The sequence below is a fragment of the Typopeltis vanoorti genome, chromosome 2 (assembly GCF_054136105.1).
Source record: "Typopeltis vanoorti isolate ZY-2024b chromosome 2, IOZ_Tvanoo_1.0, whole genome shotgun sequence".
NCBI lineage: Eukaryota > Metazoa > Arthropoda > Arachnida > Uropygi > Thelyphonidae > Typopeltis > Typopeltis vanoorti.
The window spans coordinates 133,665,157-133,684,269 of record NC_143550.1 but is presented as its reverse complement, the minus strand read 5'-3'; the positions used below and the strand labels follow the sequence as shown (position 1 = coordinate 133,684,269).

Sequence of the window (19,113 nt, the reverse complement as noted above, 5' to 3'; positions counted from 1 at the left end):
TTCTGAATTGAAGAGAGAAGTTAAAGCATCCACCTTGCACTAACCTCCGTCATGTGAAGCTTCTTGTGAATGATGCGAAAGATAGTTGTTATAGAAAGTCCCAACCTTCATGAGATTTTTTGAGCTTCAGCCATCTGTCATTGAGCAGTTCCTCATCAACAAGAGAGAGATATTTTCCTCAGTCATGACTTCCACAGACCAAAGATCACGAGGATCACCTTTGATGCTCTCTTCCTAGACAAAACTGTTTAGCCCTTTCCTTCACAGTGGAATATGAAGGAGAAGCTTCCCCATAAAACTCCATCCAACTGCTGCTTGATAGCACTTGGAGAAAGCCTTTCTTTGCTGAACAACTTTATCACAGTGCGGTACTCAATTTTTAACATTACAGCCACAAACAATATGCATCAACAAGTTTCATAAGTTGTCAGACTTACATCATTAGGGAGTACCAAAAGTAAGTCGAACAACTTATGAAACTTGTTGGGTTATACTGTTTATTTTAATAAACCTGTTCCTTTCTAAACATGTGGTCTCAATACTGAAAATTTATCTGAAGAACTGTTAAACCAAAGAAACATTCATATTAATCTTTCATTTAACCAAAATAAAATATTGCACCAGTTCAACTTATGTAAATAATTTATTATGATTATCATCTCACCCTCCATGAAGTGAGCACTCATCGTACTGACTTCATGGAGGGTGTAATGTGATCATCATACTGAATCTTAAAATCCTTAACTCTCTACATTAATAACATATTCCAGTAATGCATTCCTCTCATACACAATTCTCCATGTAAAAAATCTACTTCTCACATCTCTCTTCACCACACTCTTACATAGCTTCCATGGATGGCCTCTACTTCTCTTCACGGCCTCAACTCTTTTTTCTGAGGGGGGATTACAAACACTAATATAAATTTTCTATCATATCACCTCATTTCCTCCTATTCACCAAACTCTGCAATCCACATTCATTCAATCAATCTCTCTCTCTTTCTCTTTCCATAGCCAATTTTCCAAAGCCTGATATTGTCTTAGTCACGTGTCTCCGGGTCTAGAGACACGTAATTAAGATTGCTTTACACAGATGATGATGTTGCACTCCTAAATACACACAGATAATTCCAGGATTCTCTAACTAAATTGCATAACAACTGTAACAAATTTGGCATGAAAATCAGCAATGAAAAGACTAAAACTATGAAAACAGGCAGGACATAGAAAACTTCAGTTGCATTCCTGATGGAGAACCTACAGAACAAGTAAAATATTTCAGGTTATTTAGGCACAATTTTTAAATAAATTTGGAAATAGACAACAGAATTACACTAGCAGTATACAATACAGTTTTTAAACCAGCTTTAAGTTATGGATTTAAGAGTTGAGTTAGAAATAAAGCACCTGATCAAACACAACAGACCATAGATGTGTGAGTTTTTAAGAAAAATTAGGAGAGTGAACAGTTGGCATCAATGGTAGAATCATATTAAAAATGAGGACATTAGAAAGGAATTTGATATTGTTAGCATTCAGGAATGGGTGAGCATAGCTAATCTAAGGTGGTAGCTAATCTATGGAAATCTTGCAAAGAGGAAAGGTTAGTGTTAACTAACCTTTCCTCTTTCCAAGATGGCAGGAAAGAGATCCAGAGGAAGACTAAGATCTTAGTCGATAGATTCAGTCTTGGAGGAATGAAATGTTAGATATAATAATATTGGAGTGCTGACAAGTAATAGACTCATTTGGAGGAAAACTGTTGATAGGAGATTAATAATAATGTAACATAATCATGTTGTGCTGTCATGATAGCCTGAGCTTGAGGGTACATAACAGAAAATTCATAATGATGATTATCGACAATAAGCATGCTAAGGGATCCAGTTATCCTCATTTTTTTGTGTACTGAATCAAACAATACATTCTGAATTTTAATCTGACAATGAGTTTAATCTAATCTATGATTGACAGTGAGTGTTTTTCATTGTATCTCTGATGAAGGCAATAAATTTCCATTGGATCTGTAGTTTCTTCATTGCAATAAATAAATTTGGTCTGTCTAAGATATGTCTGTGTATGATACACAGCTCTGTCCACACAGTTAGCCTAGTGGCTTTGCGCTTCACAACCATATGCCTGGGGAAGGAGAGTGTCCTAGGTTCGATTCCTGTCAACGACATGAGGAGCTCAAGGATCTTCTTCACCCATAGCTAAGTTAGCCAGTCTTGGGCGTGGACAGCAGGGTTTTTTTCCGCCAGTTTATCTGGTGTTTTTTATCCTGCAAGCAGGCAAATCAGTCCGAGGACACACACGGAATACTGTCAGGAATACTGACTCATCAGCCAATGCCGGTTCCGGAGCGCAGATAAAATTTGGGGGGACTAGATGGTACCGTGAACTTCCGTATAAAGGGGGAATGCTGTATCATCACATGGAATTTATTTATTTATTTATACACAGCTCTAAAGTCTATGAAAAGATGGTGTCTGTACTTCAATTTCAAATTTAATGCATTTTGAAAATAGATATTGAAATTCATAATTAAAACCCAGTGATTTGTACATCCTCCTTGACAGAATCCATACTGATAACTGCCAATGACATTCTCTACATATTCTCTTGAATAGAAGGGTGGAGAAAAATTATATTATAGGTAGTACATAATAAATTAGTCGAGTCCCCTATAGCTGAAGCAGATCATTAAATCACCGTTCTTATGGAAAGGGGACATGACACTCAGATTCCACTTTTCTAGGATTACTTCATTAATCCAGATTTTGGCAATAATTTGACATTACTGCTTAAAATATCCTGTTCCAGCATTTTAAATTAATTTCAATTGTATCTATTCCTGGGGCTTGTGAGTTTTACAATAGCAAATTATACTTGAACTGTATATTGGGTATAGTGAGAAGTTCTCTCTTAGCGGTGTTAGTCCAAAAGGAATGCCTCGAAGATCCCATTTTCCAAAAACTTTTAATTTTGTCTTGTTTGTATTAGCAGTTAATTCACTGATCTTGCTGAATTTTTCCAAAATACCAAAAAAAGATGAATATGGAATTATTATCCCTCAAAGTGCCTACTTCATCATTAGCATATGCTAATACTTATTTTCCTTCATAGTTGAAGGAACTGTTATTTCTTGCACAGCAGGGGTACTGTCAACTTCCTACACGAAAGGTTCAAGAACTAATGCAAAGAGTAATGGACTAAGAGGGCAACCTTGCTTGACTCCTTTATAAATTTTAACTGGGTCTGATAGGAACCCATTAACTAGAAGGGACGCAGTTGAATTGGCATAGGCCCCGTTAATAACTGGATAGCAGCTTTTTACCTACACTAATTTGCTAGAGGATGTGGAATAGAAAGGGATGACAGACATTATCAAATGTTTGAGTAAGGTCTATTGATAATGCGGTGATTTGTACATCTTCCTTGACAGAATCCATACTGATAATGCCATCAGAGTAGATCAGGTAGCAGAAACAGATTAAGTTCCACATCTCAGCCTGGAGCTTCATAAACCTATGTGCTTCTAATTATGTATCTCATTCCTACTTTGAACCTGTTATTGATAATGCAGAAATATATCTTGTAGTTCGTATTCGATATAGTCAGAAATAGGTCTCTAACTGCTGGTTATTAAGATATGATCTCCATTAGGTTTTAGAATGAGGATGGAATGGCTTGCTGCAAATTCACTTGGTATGTGTTCTGATGAGAGAAAAGAATTAAACTCATCAGTAAAAACCAGACCCAAGAAGATACCAGGGTTGAATTAATTCAGAAATCATATATTTGTCATATAGAAGAAGTCAAAAGGTATATCACCTAATTATTGACATATCTGGATAAGAAATAGTTGTAGAAATTTTTTAAATGTGGTTATAAAGAAAGTGGTTGTCAAGAAATTATAATCTTACAAACCTTTACCAAAATGTAAACAAATATAGATGTAGCAATATACATTGCATAGCAATACAGACAACTGGAAGGAAGTATGCTTGACATTAGGAGGACAATAAGGCAATTGATGTGAAGTCATTAGTACATTAGTTGTGAAGACACTTCAAGAACAAACTTTGCTTGCTTACATTCAGGTAAAGGATTAATCTAGAATATAATTTCTTGTCGAGTATAATTTATTTTGTAAATTATATAGAGGGCTAATGACTTCAATATCAACCACCTTACTGTTCCATAAATGAGAAGCACACACACACTTCCTTCCAGATATGTATAAGGGCAAAGAGGAGAGAAAAGAGACACATCCATAATTTCATAAAATTGCAGAAATGCCAACAAAAATTTCTGGAAACTAATGATTTTTAAAAAATAATGTAATACATTAAACTTTTAGTAAAACAGTCATTATCTTACCACAAACTCCTTCGTTGGAAGAATCTTCATCAGATCCATCACCACAATCATTATCACCATCACACAAATAGCGTTCATCAATGCACCTTAAATTTTTCACACATTCAAATTCACCTTCCCGACAACGAGATGGTTTAGAGTAATTAGCAGCAACTGTAAAAGACCATGTGCTAATTCTTGTACAGAAAATTGCAAAATATATTCTGAATCCATTTTCATACAGCATACGACCATGAATAATTTCAGTTTAATTGCAAATTTTAAAAGAAATAAAAAGTTTTATAATTTTAAAATTCTATGATATCTCCATTTTTTAGACATAAAGCATATCAATAATTTTTCATCAATATCACTTGGCAAGTCTCACAAACAAATTATTAACAATACAAATACTGTTTTGTTAAAAAATATTTTTAGTATAAAATATACATAATCCACATTCATTTTAAGAGACTGTTCTAGCAGTTGTTGATTAAAGTCACCAAACAATTAACAATTCCACATGTAGTTATAGCTCAACATTTTACTTCAGGATAAGTAATCCTGACTTGTGTTCTAGAGAAGTTATTTTGGTTCATATCTTATCATGGTTCCTCTTGGGATCCAAGGATTCATCAATGGGAATTTGCAGGTCAGAATGTCTAAATACCTACCATTTCTCTCTCTGAATACTTTAACCAAAGACACACTCATTGACACAAGCCATGAAAAGAACCACCTGGATCTCCATGATTCCTGACTATACAGATGATCACCCTCATAAGTAAGTGTGTGAGTGATCAGACCAACATAAGTTGGTCTGACCACTCACACACTTACTCAGCTTCGAAGGATGATCTTGAGTTTGAATACTCCACACACACACACACACACACACCTTAAGCTGCAAAATCCAACTTGTATCTAGGCTATTAGAGCCCCTTAATAACTTGTATGTTTCTATCATTTTATGTTTTTTATCGTTGTATTTTTTTTTATAATTTCTATCATTGTATGTTTCTACCAAATATGCACACAGTAATCCAGATGTGGTCTTATCAAAGCCTTGTAATGTGGGAAAATAACTTCCTTTTCTTATAAGTTAGTGCTCTCTTCAAGATTGCAGTTATCAATACAATATACAATGCTAAAGCATTTTAGCTATGTGGCCCTAAACTTTAATTCTCTATCAACTACAAGCTCTTAAATCTATGATTTCAATGAGTACTTGCAGCAAATTCCCATTCATACTGGTGAGCAAAAATAATGCAAGTGATGATAAAAAAAAAGTATTAAGCAAAATAAATGAAATGCTATTCAGAGGAACTCATTTATGAAAGTTTAAAATGCACAACATGTGTGGCTGTGCACATATCAGAATGATACTGCATTTCTTACCAAATCAGATACCATCTAGCATTCAATCATTGCAACAGCCCTGTATATGTGATTCTTCAGATCACTCACATTTCATGACAATAATGGTACATTATTACTACTACTACTACGTGACACCTCCAAGGAGTCCAAGGACTCATCGTAGGAGCACTCTACTCTACTTCGCTAAATAGATCTCATCATCTCCACTACTACTTAATTCTCCAACTACGACACTTACGATCAATGCCATCTATCACCCATCACCACTAACAACAACAGTATTTTTTGTCTGTAAATTGCGTGTGTTCTGAAGGCCGATTTGTCTGTACGTGGGAAGAAAAACTTGGGTTTCTGGGAGAAAAAACCCTGCCATCACCGTATGAGATCGACTAACTCACCTTCAACTGAAAAAGCCCATATAATGGTACATATAGTATCCATTATGTAACCCTCCCCAGAAGAAAAAGCCAAGGGTAAGAAAAACCTATAAGCATCATGGTATAACCATTTCCCTTAATCCAGCTCTGTTACCACTATTAAAAAAACATAATAAATTGCTAAAGCATGAGCTACCCTTTACAAATTATTCTGTCCTCTATACATTATCATAATGCTATTTACCTCACCTTTGGATGTAATTCATAAAACATTTCCACAACATTAACTACAGAATTGGTCTATAACTTATTGCATCAGCCCTAGCTCCATTCTTGCATAATGAAATTATCTCACTCTACTTCTAGACACATTAGGAATTATATATGAGGGTGGTCTGAAAAGTTCTCGGCCTAACGATGAAAAAATGAATTTAAAATTTCAAAATTATTTTTATTTTTCAACATAATTTCCCTTAAGACTAATACCTTTATTCCAGCGATGCTCCAGTGCCATTATCCCATCCATGTAGTGATACTGCAGACCAGTTTGCCTGCTTTGGGGAAGGAAAAACTCCAGATAAACTGGGGAGAAAAACCATGCAGTTCAGGCCCAAGACTGGCTAACTTGGCTATGTCTGAGTTATAACCACTTGGCTAACCGTGTGGATAAACAAAATGCCTTTAGCATCCCAAAACACCGATGCTATGACCTTTCCTTCTAATGGAACCGACTTTGTCTTCTTTGTCGCTGAACAACCGGCTTCTGTCTACTGTTTTGACTGCTGTTTGGATTCTCGTGTGTAATGGTGAATCCAAATCTCATTCATAGTAATAAATCGATGCACAAAATCGGTTTTATTCATGTTAAAATGCTCCAAGCACTGTTCAGAGATTTTCATGCAAGTGCATTTTTGATCTGTTGCAAGCAAGCATAGCACCCATCTTGTGCAAAGCTTTTTCATTTGCAATTCTTCGTGCAAAATATATCCTGCACGTTCCTTTGAAATGTCTATAGTCTCAGCAATTTCATGCACTTTGACTTGCCAGTCATCCAATACCATATCGTGCACTTGATCAATGATTTCTGGTGTTCTTACACTTTTTGGACGTCCTTCACGTGGATCTTCAAGGCTGGTATGACCACGTTTAAACTCGGCAGCCCATTTCTTAATTTTCGAAAACAAAGAAGAGTGCTCATAAACTTTCATGAACTTTGAATGAATTTCTTTTGCCATTAAACCTTCTTTTACAAAGAATTTTATAACTGCACGATACTCAATTTTATCCATTTCAAGGATACAGACAACACTTTTGCTTCAGACAGCTATATATAAAATAAACTACTTGATATAATGACTTGAAATTTCACATGGATGCTTATGACAGATGTACCAACTTAGAAAAAAAAAATTTTTTTGCCATAGTGTTGCCATCTATGGTAGAGGCCGACAACTTTTCAGACCACCCTCGTATGTGCTGAGATTCAATGTTGAATAACCAGGTCAGAAACATTGCTAATTCTTGTAGACTCTTCCCATGAACATGCCAATATCCCATCTAGACCCCACTGTGGTATTTGAATCCAGTTCTTGCAACAGCTTTAATAAATAGTTTTAATGCCTTTAACTCATCTATCTGTATTCTTTCATACAGTACCCCTCAGCGTGTAAAGTGCTAATGGGTCTGCCTGGAAAGAATGTTTTATTAAATTGAGCACTTAATATGAACTCTGCTGTCTACTACATTACATCTGACACTTTCCTACCATATGAAGTCACTAAAGTTATTCATCAGCTATTATTGTTTCTTTTATATGCTACATAGGGATAAAATTCTCCTCAATTTCAATTTTAGTTGTTTGGACAGCTTCTTTTCATAATTCAGATACTTCACCATAGCTGTCACACTCCTAGTGTCTTCTTTATACTGCTCCTGAACTTCATCATTCTTCTCACAATATAAGATCCACAACATTCTCTTGTTATGCTGGCTCCTGTTTAAGTGTTATTCGTCCAAATAACTCCTATGCTACATACTAACTATGAATATGCAGTCAAATATAGCTTCAGACACCTTCTAATACTTTAATAATGTGTGCGTGCGTGCAGATGCATGTTTTCTCAGGTCTGTTAAATTGGTGCCTAAGCAAGCAACTTGCTTATTTGTGGAAAATAAATATGACATGATCACTAATATAATATAGTGATACTTCATTTAACTTGCAGTACTTTATTACAGCTTTTATTAGCAGACCCTAGTACAGACCAGTGTTTTTAAAAATATACCGTATTTGCCGGCATATAAGACCACTGGCCTATAAGACGCAACCCCTTTTTTGTACGTATTTTTTAGGAAAAAAACTTTATCACTCAATATTATAATGAATTTATATAATGAAATTCAATAATTTTTTCTTCATATTCAGCTGGCATCTTTTGTGATATTTTTGTTTTAGTCCACATACATAGCTGGTTTCTCTTCATGAATCATGAACACCATGATGTTGATCCAGTAAAGTTGCCGATCCGTCTGTTAGTAGCTATCGCTCTCACTTGATGAATAATCATTTTTGTAGACACTGAAAGTCCCACTTTTCTGTGGTCTAAAATTCAAGTATTCAGTTCTGCCTCAAGTTCTGGCCATTTTGCAGTTCCACTTCGTAGGTTATGTTTACTGTGAGTTGCTTTTTTTTTAGATCCTCTTCCAGATTCTGCCAAGTTCTTATCATTTTCTCAGTTGGGGCAACCCAAAATGCCTCTCTGCAGCCCTGTTTCCATGTTCTTTAGCATATGCAATGTAGCTTGTATGCAATATTGCAGCAATGCTGATGTTTTTCAGCCATAATTTGCCAAGAAATTTAGAGAAAATTTCACGGCATATCTGTGATTTAAAAGCTGTGATCGTCGATGACAGCGCATATGCATCCACTGAACTTTACGTAACTGGAATGCTCTCTCTCTCTCTCTCTCTTGCACGCACACGCACACCGCAAGGAAGCAAGAAAGAAATCGTGTAACTCGGAAGTTCCGAGTTACGCGAGTTCCGAGTCGGAACAGAGAAAATTTCCAGAAATGAAAGTAATAAAAAACTTAGTATCGGCGTATAAGATGCACCCTGTTTTTCAGACCTATTTTCAAAGAAAAAAAGTGCGTCTTATATGCCGGAAAATACGGTAATATCTGGGAAAGAAGGCACACACACACTCTTTCTCTCACTCAGAAAAAGAGAGAAATTTCCATTAACCTATTTTATTTTAATAATCTCAAATCCCAGGCTGAAATTGAATAGCACAGAACAGGTAGTGTTGGGGCTTAGGAATCTTTTATGTAGGACCATAGTATGCAGCACTGTTTTCAGTGCAAGTTAGGAAAATAAAAATAAACGGACAATTACAGAAAGCATCATAATCTACTATAATCATGATATCAATATCCTGCAAAGATGGTGATTTGTGAGAAAACAATTTGATAGAGCATGAGAATTGGTTAAAGCATGTGTGACACAAGCAATGGATATAGTAAGAGTCAGATGAATAAATTAGACTAAAATGAAACAGCATGAACTGGAAAATTAGGAAAGCAGTGATGAAAAGAAGCTATTATGAAGGAAACATAATCCAGCTGATAAAAATGACCAGATTAATTAGAAGCATAAATACATGCTAGTAAAGTTAAGGCAAAAAAAAAAAATGTAACATAAGATGAAACTGGCCAATCAGGCGAAAGGAAATCTATGAATATCCTACTATATAGCAAACAGTATTCATTCTTCTTTCTTCTGTAATCATTCTTCCTCTTTGAAAAGGAAAAATGATAGTAAAACTTCAGTTTAATATAAACCAAAATAATCACCTGATATTTCAATCTTCATATCACGGTCATCATCTGGATTGTGCACATATAGATACAAAGAAACAAGCTATGTTACAATCCACATAGTATGCTAAAGTCACTAATTTGGTCAACTGTTTAACACTACTGACCAAACTAAATTATTTTGCCTAACAAATAATTTTTACCTACAAAAAGAAGGTACGACCATAGGCTCACCACTATCTCACCCCTCCTACAATTGCTAACTTTTATTATGGAAGCTTTGAAGCAATATACTTTAGATTCCTTTACTTTAAAACCAACAGTTTGGCTTAGATACATTGACAATGTTTTCATTATCTGGCCACATGGCCACCAAACTTGAAACACCTTCCTCAGCCACCTGAACAAGTAACATGAACACATACAATTTACCACTGAAATTGAAAATCAAAACTCACTTCCTTTCCTGGATAAACTGGTCATATGTCATCCCTAAGCCAGTCTTGAAGTTGAAAGTTTATTTTTCACTTGGTTAGAGTATAATAAATTTAGTTTAATCCTTTATCCAAGTGTGAGCAAACAAAGTTTGTGCCTGAAAGTATCTTCAGGACTGGGGTAAGGTGGTACAACACTAGGGCAACTCGTTGCAAAGGTGGAGCAAGATACCAACACTCCTGTCTCAGTATCTCCTATTATGCAAAACACATCTCCTTGTGGATATGTCTTCCCTTAATGCATAACATTAGACATATCCGCAAGGAGATGTGTTTTGCATTATACGAGATACTGAGACAGGAGTGTTGGTAGCTTGCTCCACCTTTGCAATGAGTTGTCCTGGTGTTGTACCACCTTACCCCAGTCCTGAAGATACTTTCAGGTGCAAACTTTGTTTGCTCACACTTGGATAAAGGATTAAACTAAATTTATTATAAGCCAGTCTATCTTTCACTGTCTACTGCAAGCCTACACATACCAGCCAATATATATAAGTACCAACTCTTACCACCACCCTTCACAAAACCTTGAGTCATTAACACCTCAAAAACATAGTTATAACAATTTGCTCTAATGAGCAAATTCTTAAGCAAGAATTACAAATGATTAGCAATATGTTCATAAACAATAGCTATAGCAAAAATAACATTCAATAAACCTACACCTAAAAATAGAAATAAATATAGATTAGCTATCCCATACATTAAAGGATTATCAGATAAAATGAATAGTACTCTACACCATTACAACCTTAATGGTACTTTTAAACCACCTATGAAATTAAAAAACATACTCAACTCTTCCAAGGATTCTTCCTCTTGGCATACCCTGGGGTATACTGAATCCATTGCACCTATAACTTACCTTATATTCATAAAACCAAATGCACAATCCTAATCCATAAAACAACACATTAAATTTAACAATTTTGTTAAAGCAAGCCTGCAGATCATGCTCTTAACACCTTATACCAAATTAATTGAAAAGGCATCTGCTCCTTACATCATACCTAAACCTTGTATGAATCTAATTTAAGTGAGCTTGTGAAATTTTGATTAACAAATCTAATCTAAACAATAATGGTGTTAATTATTAGAGTTCTATTGTATATATTTCCCTCTAAACTTTTACAGGTTCTTTTCCCAGGTCTATGTACCTCGTGTTTCACTATGCCACATACATGAAAACTAAGTATGCTGTATGTGTGTCTTTGTATAAACACAACATAAAATAAATTTGTATTAAAACAGTTGTGAGTGCTTTATCTATTAATGAGTTCAAAGAGAGGTATGATAGATTGTGTGGATAGTTTTGGTTTCCTGTGATGAGTCTTCAGACTCCATGTAGGTGACCGTACAATAATAATAATAAGTGAGCCTAGGATAATATGAGTTATGCGCTAACTCATAACTCTTATCATCCTTATTCTCACAATATTCCTTCTTACATATCTTCTTCTAAAGGATCACTTACTTAATAAACTTTCATCATCATTTAATTCCTACCCTAATTATTATCTGAATTCTCTTCAAATCTGCTAATTCTGTTGCACCTTTCTGTGCTAATATCAACAGATCCAATCCAACTACTATTCAAATTAAGTTCTTGTAATATTTTTAATAATTGTAGCTCTATTACTCATTTGTATTATTTCATCCACTTTCCCCACCATATATAGCAAACTAATATCTCTTCCCAGAATCTATATCTTACTGAACAAATTAGCCATAATCTAGTGCATTAGTTCCCAACCAGTGGTACACATACCCCCGGAGGTATGTGCTGAGCTGTTCAGGGGTACACGAAAAATAATCAGTAATGGCGGAAAAACAAGTAAAGTAAACAAAATGCAAAATGTTAGTTATTGAACAATAAATGTCAGTATTTAAAAACAGCTATTTTAAAAACAAGGGGTGCAATTTATAGAAATGGGTTTAAAAGGGGTGCACAAGTGGAAAAAAGGTTGGGAACCACTGATCTAGTGAATCAGTATATCTGTCACTTTAATTAAAGCTGCATTCACTAAGGATATTTTTCTATGGTCATTCATCCTTTTACTTGCTGTATAGTGATAAAAATTCTCTTGAATTTCCTTTGGCCTGTTCAGCCAACTTTTTTTATAATTCAATTTGACATTTTGCATCACCGCTGTCATTCTTGCCTGATCTGCTTCTTAGCATCCCTAGTTTTTATGATATCAAATCTGTTACACTTCTTTAAGCAGCTTTTATTTTAAAGCATTATTCATCCATTTGACTCTTGTGTGATTTTTTTTTCCTCTTAATTATGGGATGCAGTAGATATTGCTTTATTCAAATTTTCCCATACATGATGATTCCAAGTTTCTTAATTTCATCATTCTTTGATTACTTTCATGCGCTCTGATTCCTCTACAATACAGTTTTTCATGCTAAAGAAGAGTTGCCATCTTAGTTTATTATTCCCCCCCCCCCCTAAAAAAGCATCCAAAAATGCAAGTTTAGATGCTTTTTAAAAAGAGCCTTGGTGGTAATAAGATAAGACCCAGTAAATCTTTCAATATTTATGGGTTTCTATGAATATCAAAATTTAAATTGTTTATGGATTGCAATGAGAACATGATGTGAAACAATCAACCATTATTCTCTGCTTCAAAATTGACACAGAAAGATACATAAACGCTCAAATGGACCACAACAGGGACATGAAATGCTCACAGCACCTAAAGATGATGATTTCCTGTCATCACCCTTCTCCAAAACTGATCCTCAAAATAAATCATCTCCAACTATACTAGAAAGACTTCTCTATGAAATGTTCTTGCTTTTCAACAAGAACACTTCAGAAAAATACTAAATAATATTTAATAACAAATAATACTGAATATAATATCCAAGGCATGGTCTGCTAGACGGATCAAATGGAAGAATGAAGTCATTATAAGTCAGAGAGATTGTTTTTGGAATCGATAGAAGCTTTAAAACATACTCCAAACCTCAACAAGTATGGCTGTATAAATTTACCAAGACAGGCATTTTAAGATCTAATTAATATTTGTTTTCTATCTTTTTCCAACATAGATGGCACCTAATTAGGACTTTAGTTCCTTGTGTTGTCCATTACAATTTTTTTTTTTTTAAATTAGTCCCACCGTTATACCAAATTGTTGTTGTTTTGCGAACTGTGACAAACTGTTTTTGTGCTATGAAGATGCTGGATATAATACCAGCAAAAAATCAGCAAATAAGTTAATAAATATCATTTTTTATCATTCTGTGATGTCATCAATACTGTGAAAATAAATAACATACACTGTGAACACATAACCCTTTCCATGCAAAGTTTATGTCAATATGCCTGACAGTTTCTGGTCATTTATTATTACTTCATTCATCTTTTGGTTATAATTTTATTAAGCTGAGCATGATTAATGCATTTCTGAGCTCACTATGACTATTGGTATTGCATTTAAGATCATGGAGAGGCTTTTTTACCACTGTCATAATACTCAACATGGTAAAGGATTACAAGAAAAACAGAGGACTTCCATAGTTTGAGAGCAAACCTCATTATACTTGGCATTGAGTAAGCTATGAACTTCTAGATCAATTTTAGCTAATCCGGCTTCAGGAATATTCTAACAGTTACCAAAAAATTAAATCCTTTCACTAGTAAGAACACTCAATAGAAGTAATTTCTTGGTTAGGTAAAGTGTTGTACCTCTTTACCCCAGTCCTGAAGATACTTTCAGGTGCAAACTTTGTTTGCACACACTTAGATAAAGGATTAAACTAAATTTATTATAGTCTAACCAAGTGAAAAATAAACTTTTAACATCTTTCTCTAAATCCAGAGTAATTTAATAAAAAGGTGGCACACCGTTTGGCAGCTCCTATAGGAAGAGATGACCTTGCTAATGCTTCTGCCTGGGTATCTTCACTTGGGCCTGGCTCCCACTGAAGAGACCTCAATAAAGGTCGAAACTAGTCTGGGTAGTGGCCCTTCCCTTAATGCATAACATTATACATATCTGCAAGGAGATGTGTTTTGCATTATGAGAGATACTGAGATAGGAGTGTTGGTAGCTTGCTCCACTTTTGCAAGGAGTTGCCCGGTGTTGTACCACTTTACCCCAGTCCTGAAGATACTTTCAGGTTTGCACACACTTGGATAAAGGATTAAACTAAATTTATTATAGTCTAATCAAGTGAAAAATAAACTTGTAACATCTTATTGTTATACTTTTGGAACTCCAGTTAATTTTTTTGAATCATTTCCTGAAATGCTGCTGTAAAAATTTTTGGGGATATAGAGTCCTCCTGTCTTATCCCCTTTTTTACAGGGATCTTGTTGCTTTATATTTGTTGTCTTATAGTTACTGTTCCATTTTTGTATATTTCTTTTAACAGTTTCACATACTCACTTGGTATGGATTGATTTTCTAGAGTCTCTATTATTGAGGAAGTTTTGATGCTGTCAAAGGCTGTCTGTCTACTTTAGGCCAAATGATTTGTAGCTAGAACATAGCTCACAAGTACCAACAGCACAATATATGATAGATACCAGTACATCTAACAATAGCACATCAGCTGGAAAGTAGAATGTACAATCTTATTTAAAGATATGTGAAACATCAAGCTTAAGTTTTCCATTTAATTTTGAAGATTGTTCTCTTTTTTTATCATAAATCCTTTGATGAATGACAAGCAGTGAAATATTGTCAAAACATTGGAATTAATTCATTATTCAATTCTTATAGTGACTGCAGATGTGAGTTTCTGAAATAAATGTATCTGATAAAGATTATAGAAGGCGTTTTATTTATTTATTTTCATGAATATTTCCTGAAAAGCAAATCAAAGTTATTCAAAGTCTCTTGTTAATAAATTTTGTTTCTTGCCCTTACCATCCACACACACAACCATGGTGCTAATGTACTCCAGATCAAACATCTTCTTGTGATTAAATCACTGTTACAAAAAATATGTTGAATAAATTCGTTTTGTTTCAAAATTTTTATAATGATGCTAAGTGTGTCAAACTAAAAGAATAAATTACACTTACCTTCACAACTCATGCCATCATTATCAATAACATAACCATCTTTACAAGAACACACTACATTATTTGGAACAGCTAAACAAAGTTCTTTACAACCACCATTATTTTCTGTGCAGCCATTCGTTCCTAAAAGTATATACAAAATGACTGTAGTAAAATAAAATTCAATAGACCCTCCCCTATCCTCAGGGGATATGTCCCCCCCCCCCACAGATTGTACTGAACCCTATATATTCTAAGATTTTTCCTATACATACATACCTATGATAAAGTTTAAAAGTTCAATCTCTTACTGTACCTAATTTATAAATTAGGTCCAGTAAGAGATTGACAACTATAACTAATAATAAAATAGAACAATCATAAGAACATACTGTAATAAAAGTTATCTGAACGTGAATGGCTTCTCTGCAGCATATCCAAATTGCCAGCATCACCACTCATGCATTTTGGGCCCCATTATTAAGTAAAATAAGGGTTACTTGAACACAAGTATTGTGATACTATGACAGTCGATCTGATAACTGAGAACTACTCACAACTGTGCACAATTTAAAACTATGAATTCTTATTTCTGGAATTTTCAATTTAATATTTTCAGGCTGGGATTGATCACAGATAACTTAAACTGTGGATAGTGAACCTACAAATAAGGGTGGGGGTATGGAATGTCCTTTCAACAAAACATGTATTGCAATTAAAGCTTAATAGAAATCAGTAGGGGGTCCCTTTGTCATGCACACACACAGCTCACCATACCTTGCCTTAAACAGATTCAAATTCACTTCATACACCAACCTGTCGAGCAAGGCATTCCAATCATTCACACTCTGCATGCAAAAAACCTACTTCTCTCTCTCTCTCTGTTCACACCTTCCTTATGCAGCTTCCAGGGATGATCTCTTGTTCTCCCTAAATCTCCTACCATTTTATGAAAAAACCACTTCAACGCTGATCCTATAACAACCTTATTACCAACTTATGTGTCTCTATCATATCACCCTTCTTCCTCCTATTCACTAGACTGTGTAAATTGCATTTTTCTCAACCTTTCCTCATATTCAACATTCCAGAGATCAGAAACTACCTTAGTCAATTGCCTCTGGTTCCTTTCCGACATCTTTCATCCTTTGGAAAACCAGGTGACCAAATCTGTGCACAGTCCACATATGGACTACACAAATCTGTGTAGTCCATATGTGGCCTAATGAAAGCCTTATACAATAAAACAAGAATCTACTTACTTCTACAAGTCAGCGTCCTCTGCATCATTCTCAGAATTTGTTGTGTGTTGTCCTTACAATTTTGACAATGCATTCCCTAAATTTTAGATCATTATCTACCATCACCCGAAGATCTCTTATTTCCACAACCTCCAACAATATATCCCCATGAAGCATAAATTCTTGCCCAATTTTTAAAAACTTACATTTCGCAACATTGACATGGCATCCCTACTCTCATGCTCATTCACTCAATCTATTCAAGTCTTCTTGTCTGCTCTCTATCTCATAGTCCATCCCAACTTTGCATTATTCTGCAAACAACTGAATATCCCCATCCAAAACTTTTCCAATATCATTAACACAGAGGTTAAACAGCAATGGCCCTAAAACAGACCCACGAGGCACACCACTATGACTTTCCTCTTCCAGGCTATTGCTCCCCAATACACAACTTGCTGATACCTATCAGATAGCCAGTCTCCGATCCAATGCACTAATCTAATGTCCATCCACTCTAGTTTGACTATCAAATTATCATGTGATAATCAATCAAAAACCTTTGTGAAATCTAAGTATACTACTGTGTATCCCTCTCCTCTGTTCAGGGAAGCCATCACCTCATTGTAATAAGTACAATAAGTAGATTACTAAAACATAACCTCACTTTAGCAAATTCATGCTATCCATCAAAGATAATACCACTACTGTCAACCCAATTCTGGATCCTGGTTATGTTACCAGCGTCTCCAACACTTTAATCACAATAAATGGCACATAAACCTATAATTTGATTCAGTTCTGTCACCTCACCTTTGAAGCAGCACAATCCTGAATTCCTTCCACTGCTTTGGAACTTGACCCAGTGTAAGACTCACATTAAACAAATAAGTCAAGGCAGATGCCAACTCCCTGGCACATTCCTTCAAAATACAGTGATATATCATCAAGTCCCAGAGCCATATTAACATTAAGTTTGCTCAATTTTCCCATATACCTCTTGCATACTTACAAACTCTCCTGCAGCTCTTAAACTCTCCATGTGATCTTCACAAGTGAAAGACCTTTAGGAAGTGTTCATTAAATACCTCAAATATATCCTCTTCAGCTGTTGTTCTTATACCATTTTCTCCAATCAATGCCATTCTTTTTTTTTACTGATAAAGTATCGAAAAAACTCCTTAGAATTCTTTTTGGCTTCATTAGTTAAATGCTGCTCATGCTGCCCTTTTGCCACCCTTACTAATCAAGTCACCCATGATATTGGTGACTCTCCTTGCCTGTTCTTTGTACTCCTCATTAAATTGATTATTACCACTCATCTTATGTTGTCATCTGTAATGACTTTTTCCTCTGCATTGCATACTTAATCTCTTCATTCTTCCATTTCACACCTACATTATTTAACCTTCTAACCCTTGGAATACATTTAGATATTGCCAAGCACCAGTGATCTCCTTTCCAGCCAACTCCCCACTCCATGCTACACCTGCAAGCTGTCTCCTGATCTTCTCATAAACTCCAACCTTTTAGTTCCACTGTTATTTTAGAAATAGCTTGTTGTTTCAGTTAATCAAAAGCTAACATGCACATACTTCCTCAAAGATATTAGTTATTTGAAGTATAGTTCACCTTATTACCACTTTTTCAAGAAAAAAAAAAAAATAATAATCCTAACAACAGCTGTAGGCACAGAAAAGATGAACAGCAAAGTAATTCTAAATATTGCAAACCACAAACTGATATGGAAATGAAAGTCAATCACTCACTATCTAAACGTATATACAGGCAGGTCTTGATTAGCAGGAATACTGATCCCATAAAGTGGTCACATTATTTGAATTTGCATTATTCAAATTTATAATTATATGAAAATATAATAACTGACTCCAGCTCGATGGAAATAAGTGAAAAATTTTAAACATAAGTTTTATATATTTATTTGTAATATTAATGAAATATTACAGTAAATAATAAAAAGAAGATACTTATAATTTAAATTTATTGTTTACAAAGTATAACATGGAAGAGAGAAGATCAAGATCGGTGGAGGCATCTTTGTGACCTGCACTCATGGCGAAATCCTGAGTGAAACATGGGAGTCCATCAAGGTAATCAAGGTTTACAAAGTCACAGAGCAGTTATAGAGCAAAATAAAAACAAAAAAAAACTAAATGTCATTCCTGAAGGTGAGCTTACACTGACAAAAACATCTTTATTGTCTTTCGAAATATTTTAGCGCTGTAGGCTGAACTTTTTTTTTTTTCTTAGAAATGTAAGTTCTGGAAGGCATCCTTTCCAGAATAAACTGGTTTCATCCACGTTAAATATTTGTTATCAGTGTATCCACCATCTTCGATTAATTTTTTTAAACATCGTGATATTTAGATGCTGCGTCATCATTTGCACTGGCCTCTTC

At 34.8% G+C, this 19,113-nt stretch overlaps 1 protein-coding gene across 1 annotated transcript in view; it reads right to left on the bottom strand.

Moving 5' to 3' along the window:
* LRP1 (LDL receptor protein 1) overlaps positions 1–19,113 on the bottom strand; it is a 1,646,373-nt gene that overhangs the window by 1,365,911 nt on the left and 261,349 nt on the right. The window contains exons 16-17 of the mRNA XM_090402369.1: positions 15,475–15,597; positions 4,386–4,538 (exon numbers count right to left, since the gene is read on the bottom strand). Coding sequence (XP_090258495.1) covers positions 4,386–4,538; positions 15,475–15,597 — 276 coding nt within the window. The remainder of the gene's footprint in view (positions 1–4,385; positions 4,539–15,474; positions 15,598–19,113) is intronic.